This window comes from Excalfactoria chinensis, chromosome 3 (genome assembly GCF_039878825.1).
Source record: "Excalfactoria chinensis isolate bCotChi1 chromosome 3, bCotChi1.hap2, whole genome shotgun sequence".
Classification (NCBI taxonomy): Eukaryota; Metazoa; Chordata; class Aves; order Galliformes; family Phasianidae; genus Excalfactoria; species Excalfactoria chinensis.
Window position 1 is genome coordinate 97,552,954 of NC_092827.1, and position 20,683 is coordinate 97,573,636.

The 20,683-nt window shown below is 45.3% G+C and overlaps 1 protein-coding gene and 1 long non-coding RNA gene across 7 annotated transcripts in view; both read right to left on the reverse strand.

Annotated features, from left to right (window-relative positions):
- Window positions 1–1,005: 1,005 nt before the first annotated feature.
- LOC140250400 (uncharacterized) lies at window positions 1,006–10,485 on the reverse strand. Its single transcript, XR_011903159.1, has 3 exons — window positions 10,319–10,485; window positions 8,629–8,806; window positions 1,006–2,276 (listed from the first exon to the last, which is right to left on the reverse strand). It is a non-coding gene; the product is annotated as an uncharacterized lncRNA (long non-coding RNA).
- A 4,230-nt stretch (window positions 10,486–14,715) lies between these two features.
- Window positions 14,716–20,683, reverse strand: part of LOC140250551 (uncharacterized) — a 28,554-nt gene continuing 22,586 nt past the window's right edge. For all 6 annotated transcript variants that reach the window (XM_072333328.1, XM_072333331.1, XM_072333329.1 and 3 more), the window contains 5 exons: window positions 19,102–19,215; window positions 18,434–18,578; window positions 18,029–18,177; window positions 17,401–17,540; window positions 14,716–15,994 (listed from right to left, as the gene is read on the reverse strand). In XM_072333328.1, coding sequence (XP_072189429.1) covers window positions 15,873–15,994; window positions 17,401–17,540; window positions 18,029–18,177; window positions 18,434–18,578; window positions 19,102–19,215 — 670 coding nt within the window. In that variant the 3' untranslated portion in view covers window positions 14,716–15,872. The remainder of the gene's footprint in view (window positions 15,995–17,400; window positions 17,541–18,028; window positions 18,178–18,433; window positions 18,579–19,101; window positions 19,216–20,683) is intronic.

Consider the following 20,683-nt stretch of genomic DNA (forward strand, 5'->3'; position numbering starts at 1 on the left):
TTCCCTTAGACAGGGAATGAAGATGCCTTTTGCAGTCACTCTTGAATCTTGATAGACCTGAATGGATCCCCTCGCTTTTCAGGGGTCAGCTCAGGTCTTTGATTTGACTTGAAACAAAGTTGCTTCACTCTCCCTCTAAGTCACTAAACCCTTGAAAAGAAGCACTTTCCCCCTTCTTGCTCATGATTGGAGTCATTTGTAAAAGCAAAGCTCATTTTAAAGCAAAGATACTTTAAAACAAAACAAAACAAACAAACAAATGACTTTTCTCATGGAAATGTCAGCATCAGTCAAGTAGCATGAAAAAGAAGGCAAAACATCATGCTTGGATTACTGGGGACACCTCACCCTTTGTATGGAAACCATTTGCAGGCTGCAACCTTGTTCGGTATGCATTTTTTTCTCTTCAATAGTGACTTCAACTCGTGGATTTATTTTTTACCCAAAACCGTTGTTTTCGCCAGCCCAGGGGAATCAGGGAACGTGACCTTGTAGGGCTCCTGCAGACAGGAGAACATCCACCATTGGCACCAGGTCAACACTTGACAGCTCAGACACGGCAAAAGAGCAGAACACCCTCCTGACAGATTATGTGCCTTTCCTTCTTCTCAGAATTTGGGAATAAGCCCAGAAGAAGAGATGACCACAGATAGTCCATGTTGCTGCCTTCCTGGTCTGGAGATCCAGCCAAGCAATGCTGACAGCCCAAGCAGTGCACCCTCTGCTCCCAGTATAACACGCTGATTCCTTTAGGCCCCAGTCAGGAATGCACTTCAGCACTCATTAAACAGCCTATGCTTCAATCCCCAGGGTTTTCTTTGCTTAAGCCCTGTGAGCTTTCTCCACGTGCTGATCTGAGATGAGAAAAACTTGTTGCTACAACCAACATGTCCCTCTGGTATCAAATATATACCCAAAGGGAGCAGCGTAGAGTTCCCTAATACACCACAAGCATTGCATAGGTCTTGGCCATCTGCCGCCTAAGATCAGACCACAACTGGATGTATGCTACATTATTTGTTAGAGCAAGCTACTGATATTAAGGGCAAGAATAAGGGGAAGCAGAAGGAAAAGAGGGTGAAAATACTATATTGTTAATGAAAAGGGAGCAGGCAGACCTTGTGGAGAACATATACTTGTTGGAAAGTCATCAGCCATATGATTTTTAAGTTCTTTTTTCTTGACAAAGGATGGGATCCCCTCAGCTCACTGCATTATGCAGTGATTTATTTAGGGTGTCGGAGCAAACCTAACCCATGTTTCCTCACCACCAACCTTCAGCACTCCAAGGACCAAAGTTACTATATTATAAAATAGCAACAGTAGCCAATACATTAAGTAATAATAACACATCACTATTGCTATGGCTGTCCGACCTACTTGAGCAGGGGAGTTTTCTTCTTGCATGCAGCACCCTATTCCACGCAGTTGTGCGTTCCTTGTTTTGATACCTTCTGGGGGCTGTTTATTTTTAGTGCAATAGCTCATTTGCTTGTGTGTTCCTCATACATTTATTAATGACTAAGAAATCGGTTGTGCCATCCGCCGTAATTAAATGTATCAAGTCAAATCTTGCCTGCTATTGCAGATGAGGCAGGCAAGCGTTTTTCTTTTCTTTTTTTACCTTTCTGCATTGAAGAAATTAACTATATTAAGATCTACACCCAACAAGATGCAAATGGAACATTCCTGGAACTGAAAGTGTGCTGCACAAAGCCTCGGGAGATCAAAGGTTTTCTGCATCCCTTGAAGCTGTGCTTGAAGCAAACAGCACTTTTTTCCCCCGAAATCCTGTGTTTTATTTTGAGATCAGTGGGAGCTGATGCAGCGTGTGTTTGTTCTCAGTTGTTCGTGGTTTGCCAGAAACCAAAAACTGTTTTTCCTTTTCAGTCCCTTTTTATTTTTTGCAGCCAGACTTGAGGGGTGGGAGAGCTGTGAGCTCATCCTGACACCCTGAGATCTCAGCGGAATGCAGGATCCAATCCCAGGTAAGGCAGTACCCATTAAAGTCATTACATGTGAAACCCTACCAGCTTCAGCCTCCTGATGTTTTCATGAACACAAGAAAGAAACACGGGAAAAGGAAGGTTGTCCCTTGGCCCCATTTGCCCAGGGTCCTCCTAAGGGCAACTGTCCTCAAAACAAGCTGGAGGGTTTGGAATTGTGGTTTGGCATTCTTCATTTGAAGGTGTTGGAGAGGGGAGCAACAAATGAGTTTTCCTCCTGTGCAAGCAAGTGGGGTGAGTCACATCACACTTGTGCTTTCATCAGGGCACCTAAAAGAGAGGAGAAGTGGTAAGTGCAAGTCCCAGCCCTGTCTAGACTCTTTAACACCTCCACAAAAGGAGAACAGGCAAAGGAATAGGCTCCTCTCCATACAGGGGAGGAATAGTGACCCGGTAATTAAAACCTAAGCAGAGACATCATTAAGCCACAGTACCTCAGTACTACATGCTGACCAACCCAGGTGGGGAGCAGCACTCCCATTTGATCCCATAGCTAAAAATGTTCTGTGTGCTCTGCTAGAAACAGAAGTCACCAAAAAACCTCTCAGGAATGGGCCAAAATACCATGAATTTCCATTTTGCAACATTGCTTAAAATCAAGGAAAACGCTGAGATCAGCTTGATGTGGCTCAGTAAGAGCATCAGCTATCCCCACTCATTGCAGCAAAGCCTGGGGCACAGGGATGCCCAGAGAATCCACCTCTCACCTCTGTCCAACCTTTCTGTACCGTGTATAGTTCCTCTGGTTTTGGGTTTCCCATATTTCCTCTTCTCATCATGTGTCTATCAGAAGTCTTTAGAATCATGGAATCATCAAGGTTGGAAAAACCACTAAGATCATCATGTCCAACCATCAACCCATCACCACCATACCACTAAACTATGTCACTCAAGCTGCATGAAGTCCCCACACTATGGGAAGAATTTCAACTCAAGCCTTCCCTCTGCTTTTTGTTGTACTGCACAGAGAAGAGGCAAGCCCCCAGAGATGCAAATCCTCCAATTGCTGCTTCAGTTCACACACCAATTTTTAGGTACAGCAACAAGGCCAGGCAGGATGGTGGGGCTGCCTATCTGTAGGACTTGCCCTGTATCAGGCAGACAGCCCTTTTGGCCTGAGGGACTTGGCTTCTTATGGCAGAAACCCAAAAGGGACAGAGTTTGCTCAACCCCAAATAAACATCTGCTTGAGCTGTGTTTTCTGGGTATCTTCTCTGTGGGAAGCAACGAGTGACCAGTGGGTCAGTGGGATGTGCTCTGCTTCCCCCTGCAAGAAGAAAGGGCACTTGCAAACCAAACACAAGAGCAAAATTGCACATGATGAAGGGATGCCCTGATAGCAAATTGGTGTTTTGGTGTAAAGGCATGGCCAAAGCCTCCTACTGAGGGATCAGAGAGCTCAATTGCTGAAGTGCTTAGTTATTTCAGATGGTTTCTGCATCACCTGCACTGTGTGCTTGGGGTGATGCATCTGAAAAGGGCTGAAGGGATGCTAAGGAAGCACAGCAGGGCTACAAGTGAAGTTCCATTTCTGTGGATAAAGGAATCTAACACCCAAGTAGCAACCAGTGGTAGTTAATAATTGCATAATATGTTAAGTGCTCAGATAAAGCAATGCACCAGCATGGCAAATGACAGAGGAAATGTCAGCAGATGCTCACTCTTAGTCCTTCCCACTCAAGCTTCTGTGTGTTGGGTATGAGTTTTTTCCCCTCTGAGCGTGGTGCAAGGAGGCAAAGGGAGATTCAGACTCAGGAAACAAGCACCAAGAAGCCTTAACCATTCTCTTCCTCTTCCTAAGGAGACAGGAGGAGGTGATGGTAGAGGCACAGTGCCAGAACATGCTGTCCCCATCCCTGGAAGCATTCCATCATCCCACAGCATGCCGTGATGCAGGGACATCGAAGTGGTGGGAACTATAAATATTTTCATTTACTTCCTTTAAAGGGTGAGAAGGGGAGAGAGAGGGGGAGAGGATGCCTTGGTCTATGAAAGAAAAAAAATGAAGAAAGTTGAAGATGTGGAGCACTTGTCACAGACCCAAGGCACAAGTGCACAGAGACCATGAGAAAAATGGCAGTTTATGCCCAAGAGGATGGAAATCGGATGTCACAACAGGGTTTCAAAGTGCTGGTAATGACTAAAGGAGAGGGGAAGAAGGAAGAATAGACAATGAGGAAGGAAGGAAGGAGAGGAGGGGAGGGGAGGGAAAAAGAAGAGGGATCTATCAATCAGTATCTGAACCTCCCTTTTCTTGGGAGGTCTGAAAAATCAAGTTGCTACTTCTGCCCTGGGTAATTCCCTTTCCCTATCTGTCCTAGTGAGATCTTACAGCCTGATTTAGGGTTATTTTGTAAACAAATCTTGCATTGATTTGTCACCTGCTTAATTGCGCAGTATAAGTTACAGGCAATTATCCTTTGGACCAAATATTTATACAGTGCCTCAGTTTTTCTATGTTCAGCCATTATCACTGCCCATAGTATGGCTGTGGGAATAATTATTTTACCCTGTGGAGTAGTGACCCATCCTCACTCTCCCACTTGCCCTCCTAGATCTTCTATGAGAATTTTATCCTCCTTCGAGTACCTGGACTCACTATCAATTTGGATTTTACTGTCTGGAATCAGAGAATGCAGTTCTGGATCCTCCTTTGCTGTTCTCTTTGCCTCTCAGTCTGCAAAAGTATTTCCTATTTCATCTGGTGTCTTCCCTTTCTGATGCTCTCTGCAATGCATAATGGCCACCTTTTCTGGCCACTGTACTACTTCTAGGAGCCTAGAATCTCCTCAGCATGTTTAATGCCTTTTCCTTGTGTTGATAATAGTCCCCCCTCCTTCCATATTGCTCCATGGGCATGTACCACACTAAAAGCATATTTTGAATCAGTCCATGTGTTGATCCGTTTTCCTTCTGCCAGCTCTAATGCTCAGGTTAGGGCTCTAATCTCTGCCTTTTGTGTGGAGGTATTTGGGGTCAGGGCTTTTGATTCTATTACCTTGTCTGCAGTTGTCACGGCATAGCCCACTTTGAGTATACCCTGCTGCACAAAGCTGCCACCATCAGTATACCAGGAACCCTCAGCATCCTCTAGCAGTTCCTCCTTCAGGTCCAGTTGGCTGGAACTCACAGAGTTGATGGTCTCCAGACTATCATGAGATACTGGTTCTCCTGAGGTCCCACTGAGGAAGGATGCTGGGTTGACAGTGTTAGTCACTATTATTTCCATGTCATCCTGTTCCACTAGGATGGCTTGAAACTTAAGGAGTGATACTTAAGCACACCCTTCACCTCTAGTACAGTTGAAACGATATGAGATGTCAATACTGTGATGTTCTGGCCTAAAGTACATTTGTGTGCTTCCTGAACACTTAACACCAGTGCAGCTACTGCTCTCAAGTAGCTCGGACACCCTTTGCTTACTTCATCCAGTTGTTTGGAGAAGTAGGCTACTGCCCTTTGATAGGGCCCCAAATTCTGAGCCAGAACTCCCAAGGCTATTCCCTGTTTTTCATATGAGAACAGCTAGAATGGTTTTGTTGTGTCTGGCAGCCCTAAGGCAGGAGCCTGTATGAGCTCATGCTTTAGCTTTTTAAAGGCTCTCCTGCTCTCCCCATCCCTCGAGAGGGTATTGGGGTTAGTTTCTAAAAGCATGAAGAGCGGTTTTACCAATAGTCCATAATTATGGATCCAAAGCTGACACCAGCCTGTCATCCCCAGGAATGTGTGCAGCTCCTTCTCAGTCTGATGCTCAGGGGTTTGACAGATGGCTTCCTTCCTCACTGTCCCCAGCATCCTCAATTCAGATGTGACTTTGTAGCCTAAATAGACTACCTGTTGTTCAGCCACTTGGGCTTTCTGTGGGGAGACGCAATACCCATTGAGCCCCAGAAAATTCAGCAGACTTATAGTCCATGTTACGCATACTTCTTCTGTCTCAGTAGCTATCAATAGATCATCTACATATTGTAACAAAACTCCTTTCCCCGAGGGGTGTTCCCATTGCTCCAAATCCTTGGCTAACTGATTCCCAAAGATAGTCAGGCTGTTTTTAAATCCTTGGGGAAACACTGTCCACGTCAATTGCATTTTCCTGCCTGATTTGGGGTTTTCCCACTCAAATGCAAATAATAACTGACTTTAAGGGTTCAGAGGCAGGCAGAAGAATGCATCCTTTAAGTCCAGTACAGTAAACCAAGCCAATTCACTAGATAACTGTGAGCAATGTATATGGGTTTGCTACCAGAGGATACAGGCTCTCAGACCCTGTACTATATGGTAGCTGCTGTCCGGTTTCTTGATTTATATTTAGATTCACTCTCCACTAGTAACCAGTGTCTCATGAATTTATCAGTTAATAGCTCCTCTCCTTCTCAATCTTCTGTCCTTAGGGGATATTGTTTAATTTGCAGGGGTTGGGCTCCTTGCTTTACTTTAATTACAGTGGGGGAGGGGGGTGTCGAGTGGGGGGGAGGGACATTTCTTGCACGCCCCAGGATTTCTGTTGCCCATACTCCTGGATAGACCTGATTACTACTTTCCTCAGGCATCCCTGTATTCCCTGGAGTTGTTATCAGTGCTAGACTAAGTACCTCAATAAAAGAATCATCCTTTACTGTTTATTCCCTAGTTTTATCTTAACCAGTGGATCCACTAGGGTAGATTCACCTGGTTCCAGTCAGTCCTTTTCCTCGGGGGCTTGGATCTTATGCCACGCTCCCCTTTTCTCTTATTGCTTTCTCAGCAGGCATTCATTTTTCCAAAGCCCCCTTTTCCTGCAGAGGGCGCACCGGTCCTTCTCCAGGGGCTTCCTCCCTCTGTTCATCTCGCCCTTTCTCACTTCTCGTAAAGCTGCAATCAGTATCTTTCTGTCCTTTCTCTTACCTGCCTCCTCCCGATTGCTAAACACTCTCCAAGCTTCTTCTAGCAGACTTTCCAAGTTCCGATTAGCTGGTGCTTTTAGTTCCTGCAATTTTCTTCTTATATCCCCTACAGACTGCCCTGTGAACAACATTACTAGCTGCTGTATGCCTTCCTCAGACCTCGGGTCCAGGGAGGTATGTTTTCCTCATTGCATTCCTCAGCTTGTCCAGGAATTCTGAAGGAGATTCCTTAGGACCCTGTTTCACCTCAAATAGGTTAGACCAGTTTATAGTTCTGGGGATAGCTCTCTCCACTCCCTTTATTACCCACTCTCGGTATCTCTCCAAATACTCCCTCCCATGTGTTGTATTTGGGTCGCAGTGAGGATTTTGTAATGGGAAATGGTCTTTAATATCTTTGTTCATTCCTTACAAACTATCCTCAGTTAGGGTTTGTGCTGTTTATAAGACTAGTTGTTTCTCCCTTTCGGTCAGCTAATCTAACAGCTGATATAATTCCAATCTGGTTCATGTCGTCTAATTAGAAACTGAAAATGTCTCTCTACCTTTAATGGGTCGTCCTGGTAGTTTTTGCAAGTCTCTTTCCAGGACTCTAAGTCAAAAGAAGTAAATGGGACTCTGATTAACATTGTACCTCCATCTGGCCCTATCACCTCTCTCAGCGGGGCTATTGTTAATGGCTGTTGCTGTTGTCTTTGGGTCCATGAGGCTATTGGGGAGACTGGGGGTGCTGCCACTCAGGATTGTTTCCAAGGGTGAAGAATATATCTGCGTATGCTACCTCATCCCATTTGCTCTCCCTTCTCAAAAATAGTGTAAGCTGTAAGATTGTATTATAGTTCCATTCAGGGGCCACTTTTCCCCATCCTCCAACTTATACACCAACTACTGTTGATCACAGTATTTCATCAGAGTTTTTTGGCTCAGGGTTCCCCCTGATTCCCCTGCAATATCTCATCAATGTGCCAGTATACATCCCAGGGTTGTGCACTTATGGACCTCTTTTCCCTGTGATCCCCCCCATCTTAACTCAATCTATCAAGTCTAATCCAACCCTATCACACTTATATCGCAGTACTATCTTACAATAGATGTAACAATTTACAATTACCCAGCCAACCCCGTATGTGCTTTACGACTATGTACTTTACAATGACCAACAATCCATAAAACAAGAATAAACATGTATTAAAACAAAGACGAACACATCTTGAAAAGACAATGTAAATGACTTTTACTTCACCTGTCCCTGGGCATTTCCCTTGTGGGAGGATGGAACCACGGGTTGGGACTCCACACTTGCCCCACAGCTGTGCCATATCTCACTCACACCACACTCACTCTGATGTTTCAAATGGAACCCCTTAGTATGTATATTTGTTAAGCTTAACCCAAATTTTAACAACAATGATGTTAACCATTGACTCAAATCACAGTACTTGTAACCTACACAGATGGCGACATACAATACCAATTAACCCAGCCAGGATTACCCAAATTACCCTGTAGGAGAGAGCAGCCAAGCTCTGTCCTATTACCCCCACCTAGAGGTGAGCAATAGCTCTTTTCCATGTATACGACTTACTGATCCCTTCATAGGAACTCTCTAAGGAGTCCTCCTAACCCAGCTGGCGACCTAACTTAAACTGTGAGCTCACATCCCTCAGGGGGGAGCAAGGCTCCTCTATACCCTGCTTGGGACCTCTCCTCACAACTTACAGATCCCCTGTTTCACATACCTGCTCCACCAATGGATGGTCCTTGTCTGTTCCTGCAGTGATCAGATGAGGAAGGGAAGTCCTTCTATGAAATCTCGGGCTGTGCCAAAGGTGTCCCCCATCTCAGCTTGTCCTGCAGCTAAACAGAGGATGTCCCATCTGGGCTGCCAAATTGACGTGCAGAAACAAACTCTATAGCCTGTTAGGATACAAAGCAGATATGTTTAATAAAGAGGTGTACACGCAGCCCTGGCACAAGGGGTTAACAGTCCAAACTTGCTCCCTGCAAGGAAAAAGCACTTTACAGATATAGGCCAATCTAATACATAATCAACAGTCTCCCCCCATGTTTGGTTACATATTCATTACATTCCCTGCGACTCCATTGGCAAAACAGCTTACCCCCCTCTCTCTGTCTTTGTTTTGGGATGAAGATTCCTCCCCTGCTGTGAGAGCTCCTGTTTTCTTCTGGTGTTAGCTTTTGGCCTTGCAGAAAGCACGCCCCTGCATGTCAGTGCCATCTTGCCCTGTGAATATCTAATCACCTTGCTGCCAGATGTCTTTGGGATGTTCTCAAACTCCTATCTTTATGGCCTTCTTCCCCTTGTTTTCCCAGACTTAGTGTCTGCAGTTCCCCTTTTTGCTGCCCCCCTTAACATAAACTATCTGTAACTACCCTTTGTCTTGGTTTCTATGAGGTCCTTTTCCCTTTCTGTACCAAAGTGTTCCCTTTCTGTTATTATGGGGCCCTTTTCACCCTTCACTTCCATTCCATCCTCTCCTTCCTCTTTTTCCTTTCCATCCTTTTTTTCCTTTTCTTTCTTCTTCATCCTTTCTTACCTTTCTTTTCCTTCCTCTCCTTTCTCTCCTTCCTCTTCTTCAAATCCTTCCTTCACTTCCTTCTTTTCCTTCCTTTCCTCCCTTTTTCTCCTTTCCTTCTTTCCATTCCTTTCCCTCCTTTCCTACTCCTCTTTCCTTCCTCCCCTTCCTCATCTTCCTATTGGCGTGTGGAATCAGACTCTATAACCAAAACTAGGTTATTAAACAGATGTGTGTTTATTCAGTGCTGGGCACACAGGGGATCACTCCTCCTATCGTGTACATTGATAGAAGCACTGGAAAGTTATAGGGAAAGCATATACATATTCAACAGATTTCCAAGAAATCATTAGCATATTCATCCTTTTTCAGGGAACATGTTGTCCCTCCTACTAATGCATGCACAGTTCATAGAAGGAGTCTTGCTCTGGTGGTCATTGGGATGAAGTCAGAAGTCTTCCTCAGGTTGACCTTCTTTCTTTGGCCCAGCTCCTTCACTCAGACCAGTCAAAACCAGTTTCTTTGGCCACCTTTCCCTTATGTTTGCCCAGCTGCATTGCCTTGACTGCAGAAATGTTGACCTGTCCTACTGGTCTTTCTTTCTCCTGATTTTCCCCAAAGCCTGGGATACTTCATTTTCATGTGAAAGGCCCCTATTTACCCAATTCCCCATTTCACCAACACAGACAACTCCTGAGAGCCCCCACTTACTCCAGAAATATAAATCAGCTCTGTCCCTTTATAACTCAAGGGCATCAGAGTGCACTGGTGTCCACCAGTGCTTCATATTCCTGCGGTTCTGATGTGCCAGGCCATCAAATCCACACAGTCCAATACATTCTATTATCCCTTTCCCTCCCCTGGCTGAGAGCAGGGCTTCTCTATTTGTTACCTGAAGTAACAGGAGCAACTTCAGTGGTGGCTGATCTGCTCTGTAGCTCTCTCACCCATGCTCGTGTAGTGCAGGAGTGGGTTTGCTGTGCCACTTCTTCACATCCTCTCCATGCTCATATAAGAAGCTTCACAGGGCAGCACAAGACACAGATTTACTGCAATCATTTGCTCAAACAGAGGGGGGCGTTTGCCTTTGATAGCTGAGACTTTAATCAGTTTGACCAGCTCCTTCAGCAGATTCTTTTGATTGTCCTGGTCTTCATCAGGTGTTTCTGATACTGCCGCAGGTTCATCACAATTAATCGTTAGGGGCAATTCCTCTCACATGCTGTCCTGGCTCTTCTCCACTTTATTTGCTCTTTCTGCCATTTGGAAGATAGCTGATATAGAGGCATGGTGGTAATCTTTGTTACAAGTTTTGAAGTGTAAGAATCAGTTCAAAAATCAGGGGTCTTCTGTCCAGGTCTTTGTATCTATTGGTCATTCCTACCAGTGAAATACCATACCTCTCCAGTGCTGTTCTTGTCAGCTTCTGCCATATTTCAGGTGTACTCGCCACTCTTTCAGGATTGTGGTCTTGGTGTGGATCATTAGAAACAAATGTGGGATCACACAGCAGGAAGGAATGAAAGGAAGGAAAATAAAGGATGGAAAGATGAAGGGAAGGGAACCAGGCTGGTTCACTGAGGCAGGACTTTGGGGCCGTGATGAAGTGACTTCAGAGGATAATCCAGCTGCACCTGGTCCCTATGACTCACTGAGGGTCTGTCTGCTGCCAGCTGTGGATGGTGGCAGTGACTTACTGTTACAGACCTGTCCCCAGCCATCTCCTACATTAAAAAGCATTTGTCTTTCCTAACAAACCTGCTCGACATCCCTCTGAGATGTTTGGCTATAAAGTGTAACTGCAAAGCTCAAGTATTGCTGCTAAAAACTTCATTACAGTGCAGACCGCCCAAAGCAATGGGAGATTTCAAACACGTCCATAAAAAAATCAAGAGATATAAACTCATTCTGGAGGTTTTAATTAGAGTGACTGCAGGTGGCAGCTTGCTGGGCTGCAGCCTCTCCCAGGCTCTGCAAGGGACCAGCAACTCTCCAGGTGCTTGGGCTCAAGTTGCAGGTAGAAAAAGTTCATGCATCTTTAAAGAAGAAAGAGAAAAAAAACCAAACACAGTAGTAATGTTGATTTAGCTGCTGGTTCACCCAGAGCATCTCAGGGTTTGCAGCGATGGTTTCCTCTCCAACGTTCACTAGATGGTGCTCTGCACCCTTGGTAAGTGAATGCAATGTGATGAGTGGGAATGAAGCTTGGTGATCACAGGTCAGTGGGGCAGTGGGCATCAACAGCAGGGGTTGCAGCCTCGTTAATTCCTGCACTAGTGCCAAAATAATCCATGCATGAGCACCTGATTAATTTGTGCATGAGCACCCATCTAATTCATGCATGAGTGCTCAATTAATTTATGCACAAGAGCTCAAACGGCTCATGCATAAGCACCAAATTAATTCATGCAAGAACAACTGATTAATTCGTTCATAAGAACCCAGTTAGCTGATGCATGAGCACCCAATTAGTTTATGTATGAGCCCAGTTACTTCATGCATGAGCACCCGCAGAGCTCAAGTACTAACAACCAATGAATTCCTGCTTGGGTACCAGAGGAATCCACACATCAGCCCCAAACCCACATGTATCCACGCTCCCTCTTTGCTTTTGCATGAGCACCCAATGAATTCACACATGGGTGCTGGTTAGTCCATGCACAGTACGTGTTCAGCTTGGGCATGGACTGCACAGGGCCACCCGGCTTTGAAGACCTTCCAAAGCCCACACCAGATTTGGGACCTCAGCATCACTCTAAGGTCCACAGCCCCACCAGCTACATGATGACCCCCTTCTGCAAGGCAGCTACTGGACATGGGCACAAACATGAGCTATTTATTCTATTCTATTCATGCATTGGGTCTCTTAAGTTGAACTATTTCCAGTACTGTCTGTTTTTTAAAGCTGTTAGAACAACATCAAGGGAAACCAAGTCACTGGATCACCCCACCATCACTTCCTGCACTCCAAATTGGACCCACCCCAGGCAAACTAAGTCTTTTCTCGATGGGTTAAGTACCGGGCAAGCATCCTCAAGTTCATTTGTTCCCAAAGAGCCGAAAAAGAACATGGCTTTCCTGTGTGGATATTCAGGGCTCAGAGGTGAAGAGTGCAGGGGGAGACCACAGCACACTCATTGGGCTGCTGCCTGCTGCTGCCAGGGCTCTGCTGGGGGCAGGATCAGGACCCTGGGCTCCTTCAGCATCATTTTTCAGCATCATTTTCCCACGTGTTGAGCCCATATGTGAGTTGCACCCAAGACTGTGACTCCACGCCGAGATGCCTTTGGCAGAAGGAGCTGTGCTAATGTCCCGACACCACGCTGTCCCAGCTCTGAGCAGATAAAATAAATATTTAGCTTTAAACATCTAACAGTTTTCAAAGGGCTCAGAATGGCCCAAGTGTGTTTAGACTGCATGCATAGCAAAGGGTGTGTATCCCTTTCATCATTGCCGTATGTCTCTGGAGTTTTATTCAGTGATCTTCACCATGCACCCCAGAGTGGTTGCTCCTGTTCCCTTCTGAAGGAGTGGTGAGGCATTGGCACAGCTGCCTGGGGAGTGGGGATATCATCCCTGGAGGTGTCCCTGAACTATGAAGATAAGGCACTGAGGAACATGGTCAGTGAGAATAATGGGGATGGGTTGGGGCCCAACTTGGTGAGCTTAGTGGTCTTTCCCAACGATTCTATGAGTCTATTCTATCACTCTATTTCTTCTCCCTCATAGTCTCAATTTAGTTTTGTTATATTCCAGCTTGCATCCTGCACTAGGCTAAGAGAGACAAGGGGACTCTTGCCAAGGCTTGGAATTAACAGTTTTAGAAACAAACCCAATTTTTCAGGCTTTGGGTTCTTTCTTTGGGGAGCATCTCCCCTATGAGGAGAGACTTAGGGAACTGGGTCTGTTTAGCCTTGAGAAAAGAAGGCTGAGAGGGGACTTGATCCAGGTTTATAAATACCTGAGGTGTGGGAGCCATAGTGGTGAGGCTGGTCTCTTTTCAGTAGTGTGTGGGGACAGGACTAGGGGAAATGGGCTGAAACTTCAGCATAGGAAGTTCCGCACGAACGTGCGCAAGAACTTCTTTACAGTGAGGGTGATGGAGCACTGGAACAGGCTGCCCAGGGAGGTGGTGGAGTCTCCTTCTCTGGAGATACTCAAGACCTGCCTGGATGCCTACCTGTGTGACATGGTGTAGGGAGCCTGCTTTGGCAGGGGGGTTGGACTCGATGATCTCTAGAGGTCCCTTCCAACCCCTACAATTCTGTGATTCTTAATGCCACCAGCTTTCCAAGAAATCTTAAATCCAGTAAAATTCACCCCAATCCCATAATTGCTCATGGAAACAAAGGCTGGGCAGATTATTTGTGCCAGAAAGTCGGCAGGCTTGTGGCTTCATGAGATGCAGCTTTGTTGGAAGAGTGATCTGTTGCGAGGAAAAAAAAGCACTCATTGGTTTTTCTGGTTCTAGAAAACAAGTGGAAACAAGGCATTTCAGAAAGAAACCACCTTTAAAAATAGCACATAGCGAATGGGAAGTCTTACACTGCTAGTTTTCAGCCCTACTCTCGCTACAGCTAAAATGAAAGGGGCAGGCAGGGTGATGATATTTTTAGGTTCCTGTTCCTGCCACGGCTGCAAGGAAAGCTGCTTTTCCCAATGCTGGCAGGGAGCACTGTGCTGTGGGAATGTCTGCCTGCCCCAGCTCCAGGGAATGGTGGTGGAAGGCAGCTTGGAGCCAGCAGCTTGTTTGCGTGGGGCCAACCCAGGGGCTCACTCAGCACCCGCATTTCAGGGCAGTTGTCAGGGGATTTCTTGCAGGGAGGTCTGCACAAGATTAACGTGGTGCTACAGCATCTAGAATGAGGAGAGAGAAGATCCTTTCGGCTCATTTTAAGCCAAGAGAATGAGACTGGGGAAGTGCCCCAACCCTGCACCACAGACTGCAAAGCAGATGCTGGAAAGGGGCACTTGCACCTCCAAGCTGCTACTCTGTAACAGCCTGAAGGGCATCTCAAGGCTATTTCAGGCACCTGGAAGTGCAGGAAGTAGATCTGGACCAAGCCATTGACCACAGGTACAGGTCAGGCATATGAGGACACAAGCAAGGTAGAAGTTGGGCCCCTCTGCTGTAAAGCACAACTTCCAAAAGTCATTTACTTACAGCTTCATGCAGTATTAGTGAAAGGGCTAGATGTGGCACTGAGAAACAAGGTCAGCAGGCATGGAGGGAAGGCTTGGTGCTTGGACAAGATGATCTTAAAGGTCTCTCCCAGCCTTAATGATTCTGTGGTTGCATGAAAAGTGTTGGCAGTAGCTGCTTTATTTAAAAATAAGATACGATGCAATGACAAGAAACACATAATACAAACTTCATTCTTCATTAAATGTAAACAATAACATGTTATTTTAGTATAATTCGCCTTTGCAATAGTACTGCAAGATATTCAGCATTTCCAAGCACCAGTCATCCGCAAAGACTTTCCAGACACCAGCAAGGCACCATCGAATCTAGCAGGCACAGGTCTGACAATCAGATCAGTTCTCATTTGGGCTTCCCAAAGCAAGTCTGCAGTGGTGAAGCCACATTAAAAAAACAAACACTGATCCAGGATGAATTCACTCTACCCATCTTAGAAAACAAAAAGTGCCCCGTGAAGCAGCAGGCTTCACCCTCCATCAGGTATCATGGTGTCTGGATGGCTGTTCTCCCAGTAGAAGGGCTGCAAAGCACCCTCCTGTAGGAGGCAGCCACTAAATAGGCACAGCTCAGGAAAAGTAACCCACTGGTCCCACATCACCTGCATCTCCCCTGTCTGAAAGGTGGAGTGGGGGGGCAACACAGGTCTTCTGTTACTGTTGGGCCACTGACAGGGGCACCAACACAGTGACAAACTTCAGTAAGAAAGTCAGATAGAAAAACAAGGCGGAGGCACAGAGATAACGCTGTGTGCTGAGAAGCAAATGTGCTGTCAGTTTGTAGAGTTAGAGCAGCCTGGAATAGGCCAAAGACTTGCGTCTGCGTCAGAAGTATTCAGCTCCTCCCCTGCCCACCATAGCTCCCAGGAAAGGGTGAGGACAACTCTCTGTGCCAAGCATCTGCTGACAGCCTGCCCTCCTCACTCTGGGAGGAGCACCTCCATCATCACAAATGCATACAGTGCTACTCATCCAAAGGACATCTTCCTCCACAGATCCAAAGAAGAATGAACAGAGGAGGGTGAACGCTTGAGGTGGGGCTGCAAATAGGTGAGCTCAGAGAATAGGGGAGGAGGACAGGTTTGCAGGCACAAGCCTTACTAATCCAGGATATTAAAAAACAAACAAAAAATAGCCAAAAAATCAAAGGGCACTTGTTACTGGAAGGAAGGACCAGTGACTGCAGGATGCTCAGCTCTTACTTCTCCCTCTAAAGCATCTGCCATAGCATCACCATGCCAGAGGTCTCAGGCCACTGTGCTTGATGGCTGTGATGGTGTTGATGCTTCCAGTGGTTCATTACTGTGTTTCCGTATGACTAATGCCAGCCGGACGGCAAAGATGAAACAAGTCAGTGCCAGCAGTACAACTAGAAGAGAAACAAAGACATAGGTTCGCATGCAAAAGAATGGCAGTGCTTCTTGTTATTTTCTAGCTCCTCAGTGAGCAGGCATTCAAGGAAAAGGCTAAAGCAAACCCAAAGGTCTCTGTCCAGGAGCCATTACCCCCCAGTTAATGTCAGGAGGCTGTCATGGGACAAGCCAAAGATCTTGCTTTGACTGATAACCAGTAACATGCCCAAAGCTTCCAGGTCAAGGCATGTCTTAAAAGGGGAAATCTTAAAGACACAGGCATAAAAAACACATGACGCTAACAAAATAGTCTAAGAATAGTTAACTATATAAAGAAACAGGCACCAGTTTGGGAAAAGCACATTCTTGTTCTACCAGCCAAACAAGCTGAACCACTCTACTAAGAATGAAAATCTGCTGGTATAAAATCAGAAGAAGCACCTACTGCAGGAACAGAGCCATCTACCAGAGCTTATGCACCTTCACATTGCAGATGGCCATGACCATCAGGGCAGGAGTCAATGGACTTAAGGATTTGGCAGACAAGCTCAGCTCAGTCTTGCTGGGTGCTTGCCTGGGGCAACTCCTGACTCCCAGTTGCACACCCTGCCCATACAGCAGAAGGGGAACACAAATCAAGGTGGCTGCAATGCTGGCGGTGCAAGCCCAGGAACTGGTATGCAGCACTGGGAGGGCTGAAGGGTGATAGTATACTCCCTTCTGCTGTTCTTGTAGTGGGAATGGAAATCATAAATTGCTTCAGCGAGACAGGGTTTGCACATCTCACTCTCTTTCATGCCAGCATATGACTACTCATGACACAGCTTTTGCCATACTGTTGTCTATATAGCATGTGTACAGCTTAAACCCTTTTGCAATGTATGACTACATTCAGCTCAGCTACAACAACCTGCAGCAACCAAATAATCCTGGCCAAACTTGTCAGTGCTAGCCTAGACTCTGCACAGGAGAGGAGCATGTGCAGGGCTTTGCATTGTGGAATTCAGATATAGCTCCTGCTTGGGTCAGAAATTAAAGCACTGCTTCATAACTACAAGCAATACAAAGCAAAGCCCACAGGCTTCATCCCAGCCCTATCTTCCATATGTCTGCCCTGTGTCAGTGGGTAGGGAGCTACCAGAAAAGCCCCAAAAGATCACAGGGCAAATGTATTGTATTGTGAAGCAAACAGGAGGCAGCACTAAGTTTGATTTCAACCCCAAGGTTCATAGGCAATAGTCTCAATCTCAAAGAGAAGCACTCTGCTCCACTCTCTAGTTTGCAAAACAAAATACCTTCTAATAAGTCACTAGTTCTGTTGGGGCTTATGTTCATTTCCTTCTGCCTCTAATAAACAGAAGAGCTCTGGAAAGGTCTACTGAACTTTCTTTCAGACTACTGCAAAAGATTATGAAAGAATCACCTATAAAAACACCGTTGGTGGTTGGGGAGGAAACTGAGAAGTCCTTGCACATGCTGCCAGTCAGAGCTATCATGACCACTGGGTAGATCGTGAGGTTATAGCGGACGTACTTATCAAGAAAGAAGTTCTCCTGACAAAACCTGTGGAGAAAAACAATGACCAAGCTCTATGTTTGTTTCATTGTGTTTCCCCCCTCCCCATTAAAAGCTTACAGTAAGAGTCAGATTAAGAATGCTTTGTTGGAGACATGGACCAGAGTCCAAAATTATTCATTTACTAAAATTCATAAGATTAATAAAAGTTATCTGGGGTAAATGTAGGGAAAAAAACAAACCCACATTAGATACAAGCTTTCCTCAATTGGAGGGGTATGAAGGAGAATCTTAAACTCAATGTGTAAGAAAAAAAACCCTTGCCTCTTCCAAGAAGGGGCTTTGACCATGGAAAATTGATTGTTTTTTGCCCTATACAAAAACCCATGAGGTATACTATGGCAAGATGACAATCAAAATTGGTTTTGAGTGGCAGTTTTCATTCTTTGAGAGGGACAGATGATCCAGTCTGATCGTGACATGTTAGAGGTAGAAGAGCTATTTCAGGCCCAGAGGGAACTCAGGAGGTTGCTCACCACATGACAAGCATGAGGGTAAGGATGCACAGAGAGGCAGTTGTTGCTGTCTCATTGGACACATCCCACTTGTAGATCAACACAACGGCAAAGTTCAGCAGAGTAGCAATGGTGGTCCATGTGGTATACAGTGCCAGCCCATTCTGCACCTGCCACAAGTACAGGAAGAGGACAAGAATGAGGATAATGGAACCAAGATGCTTCCAATTCCCTTTGTTCTGCTTGCATCTCACAAATAGAAATGCATGGATGGATATAACGCTGCCCAACCCCACTTTGTGCCAAGGGCCTTAGAGACATTTCCAGCAGGAACTTTTACATGTGGATGCCCAGCTTTGCAGCTCCACTGACATGGAGTGTAATCTCCTTGAACATGCTTTTTTCAGCTTCCTAACTGCCACCTACCAGGATCCGGATGAGCCAGAGGTCAGCTTGGTGACCCTTCATGAACCATGTGGAATGGATACTCAAGGCTCTGTGTGAAATGAAGAGAGCAGCACCTGTGGTAAAAGTAAGGGCTGCAAGCAACAGCAGGGCTGGGAGGAGGTATCTAGGACAAAAAAAACCAACACAACATACAATGCATTTCTTTTAGTGGTGTCACAATGCCTTAATTCATAGCTTTAGTGTTTGGCCTTTACTGCCTTTAAGTTAATCAAGCCTTTAATAAAGGTAATCACTACGTGTAGGCTTCATTTTGACATACTGTTTTACTCCTAATCATTAAGTTATTATTTCCTCACTGCAGCTGATTTCTTCATCTCTTGACAGTGGTACTATTATAAGCCCTTCATGCCAGCACAATGATGAAAACAATCCAAGGCAATGAGCTTAACCGTATTTATGAAGGCTGTCATGGCTCTTGTCCTATCTGTTGGATGAAACACTGAAGAACTGCAATTGTGAAGAGATAAAACTTCAACAGCTCATTTACCTCATGGACAAGATGGAAAAAAATTGCAAAAAATCAAAATATTTATTAAGGGCAGCTTTTGCCAAGGCTTGCCCGAGTGTTTCACTAGTGGGGCAGTCCCAGCATAAGTTAGAAAGCTGCTGTGACAAGTTTGGCTTACTCTCTGTCCCATAGAAACAGCCATCCGACATTGAGGCCATTATTCAGAATCCATGCCATGTAAAAAGGTATTGGCAGCAAGTCCGGCTTCATGAAGACACATCCAAGTTCATTTCTGTAAGGAAAAAGAAGGTACCCCATTAGAACCCTCCACAAGCACTTCTCTTGCCACAAATCCACAACAAAGGACCACTGGCATTCAGGAAGCCCCTTGCACTGATGGCAGCACACCAGAGACAGATCTGTGCCCACTGCTGCCTGCAGACACTGCAGAGTCCACAAGACTCCCCAGCACAGTCAAGAGCAGGGACAGGTGGGATAGAGAGAAAGTAAATGCACCTGGATAGCAATCAGAGTGTATTTTATGGTGGCAGAATTAAGGCCATCAAGAACTTCTCCTTCAGAATCCAGCCTTGTAATTCTCCTGGCCCAACTTTCCTTATAGTGTATTTCATAGCACTTTATATACCTAAACTCAGCAGTGTCACCTGTAACCTGACAGCATTCAGTACAGCTCCCAGTCAGGCAAAAGGCCTCTTATGAGTACCACCTGGAGAGCAAGGAACATAAACACTTTGGAGGAAGCAGCGTTCCTTCCAAGAGGGCATTGGGCAGCTTAAACAGACAGCTTCCATTTGTGGCAGCCCAGTGCTTGACTTTGCTATTTGAAAGAAGTATTAACAGCAATTTTGCAATCTATTTATCTGATTTTTTTTTTGAAAGGCAATAGAGATACATATATAAAATGTCATGGATGTATTTCACCTCCTACATGAACCATTAGCAAAACTGGAACATTTAGTTCTACTGCCACAGTATATCAGTGTAATAGGAATTGATTGCAAGACTTTAGAGAGGGAAAAGGTAATTTCCCTTTAAACAAAATTGATTCTACCTCTTCCCACCCTACCATCCAAATGCTCACTACCTTTATGTAGATATTATGTAGCTTGATAATCCTTGGATTTGTCCCTTCCAACCCAAGCCATTCAGTCATTTTACAGCTCCTCCTTGTCACCTTACACCTAGGGCTTCAGGTTGAAAAATCCCTCATACTTTGAGGAAATTTTAGACTAGAAAATTTTAGACAGTGGTCCCTCTGATCAATTTTCTTACATCTATGCTACCATATGAATCAGTTCACCCTCTCCCCCATCTCTCATCCTTGCCCACACTTCCCAGCCGCAATTCTCACCATTCCTTATAACTGCCGCGTTCTCTTCCTCTTGATAAATAATATTTTCCAAAGAACTCTAAAGGCTGTTTCTGTCAGCTTCTATCATCTCCTTTTCCACAACAAGGATGTGAAAAAGGATGTTCCCAGCAATACTTAAGATACGTTTTTATGTTGAAAAAAATGAAAAAGTAAAAGAACTGCAAATGAAATGACAGCCTCTGCAAACAGCCTCTGGAAAGCAGCTGCTGGGTAACTGTCAGATCACACCAACCAGTGGAAACCAGCTCTCACAGAACTGCTGACTTGCTTTGTGTGGACAGATTACAAAGTAGTTCACATAGACCTCCAGCCTGCTTCTGTGTTTCGGATGCTGAACTGAGAAGAAGCTCCATAGATTCAGTATGTC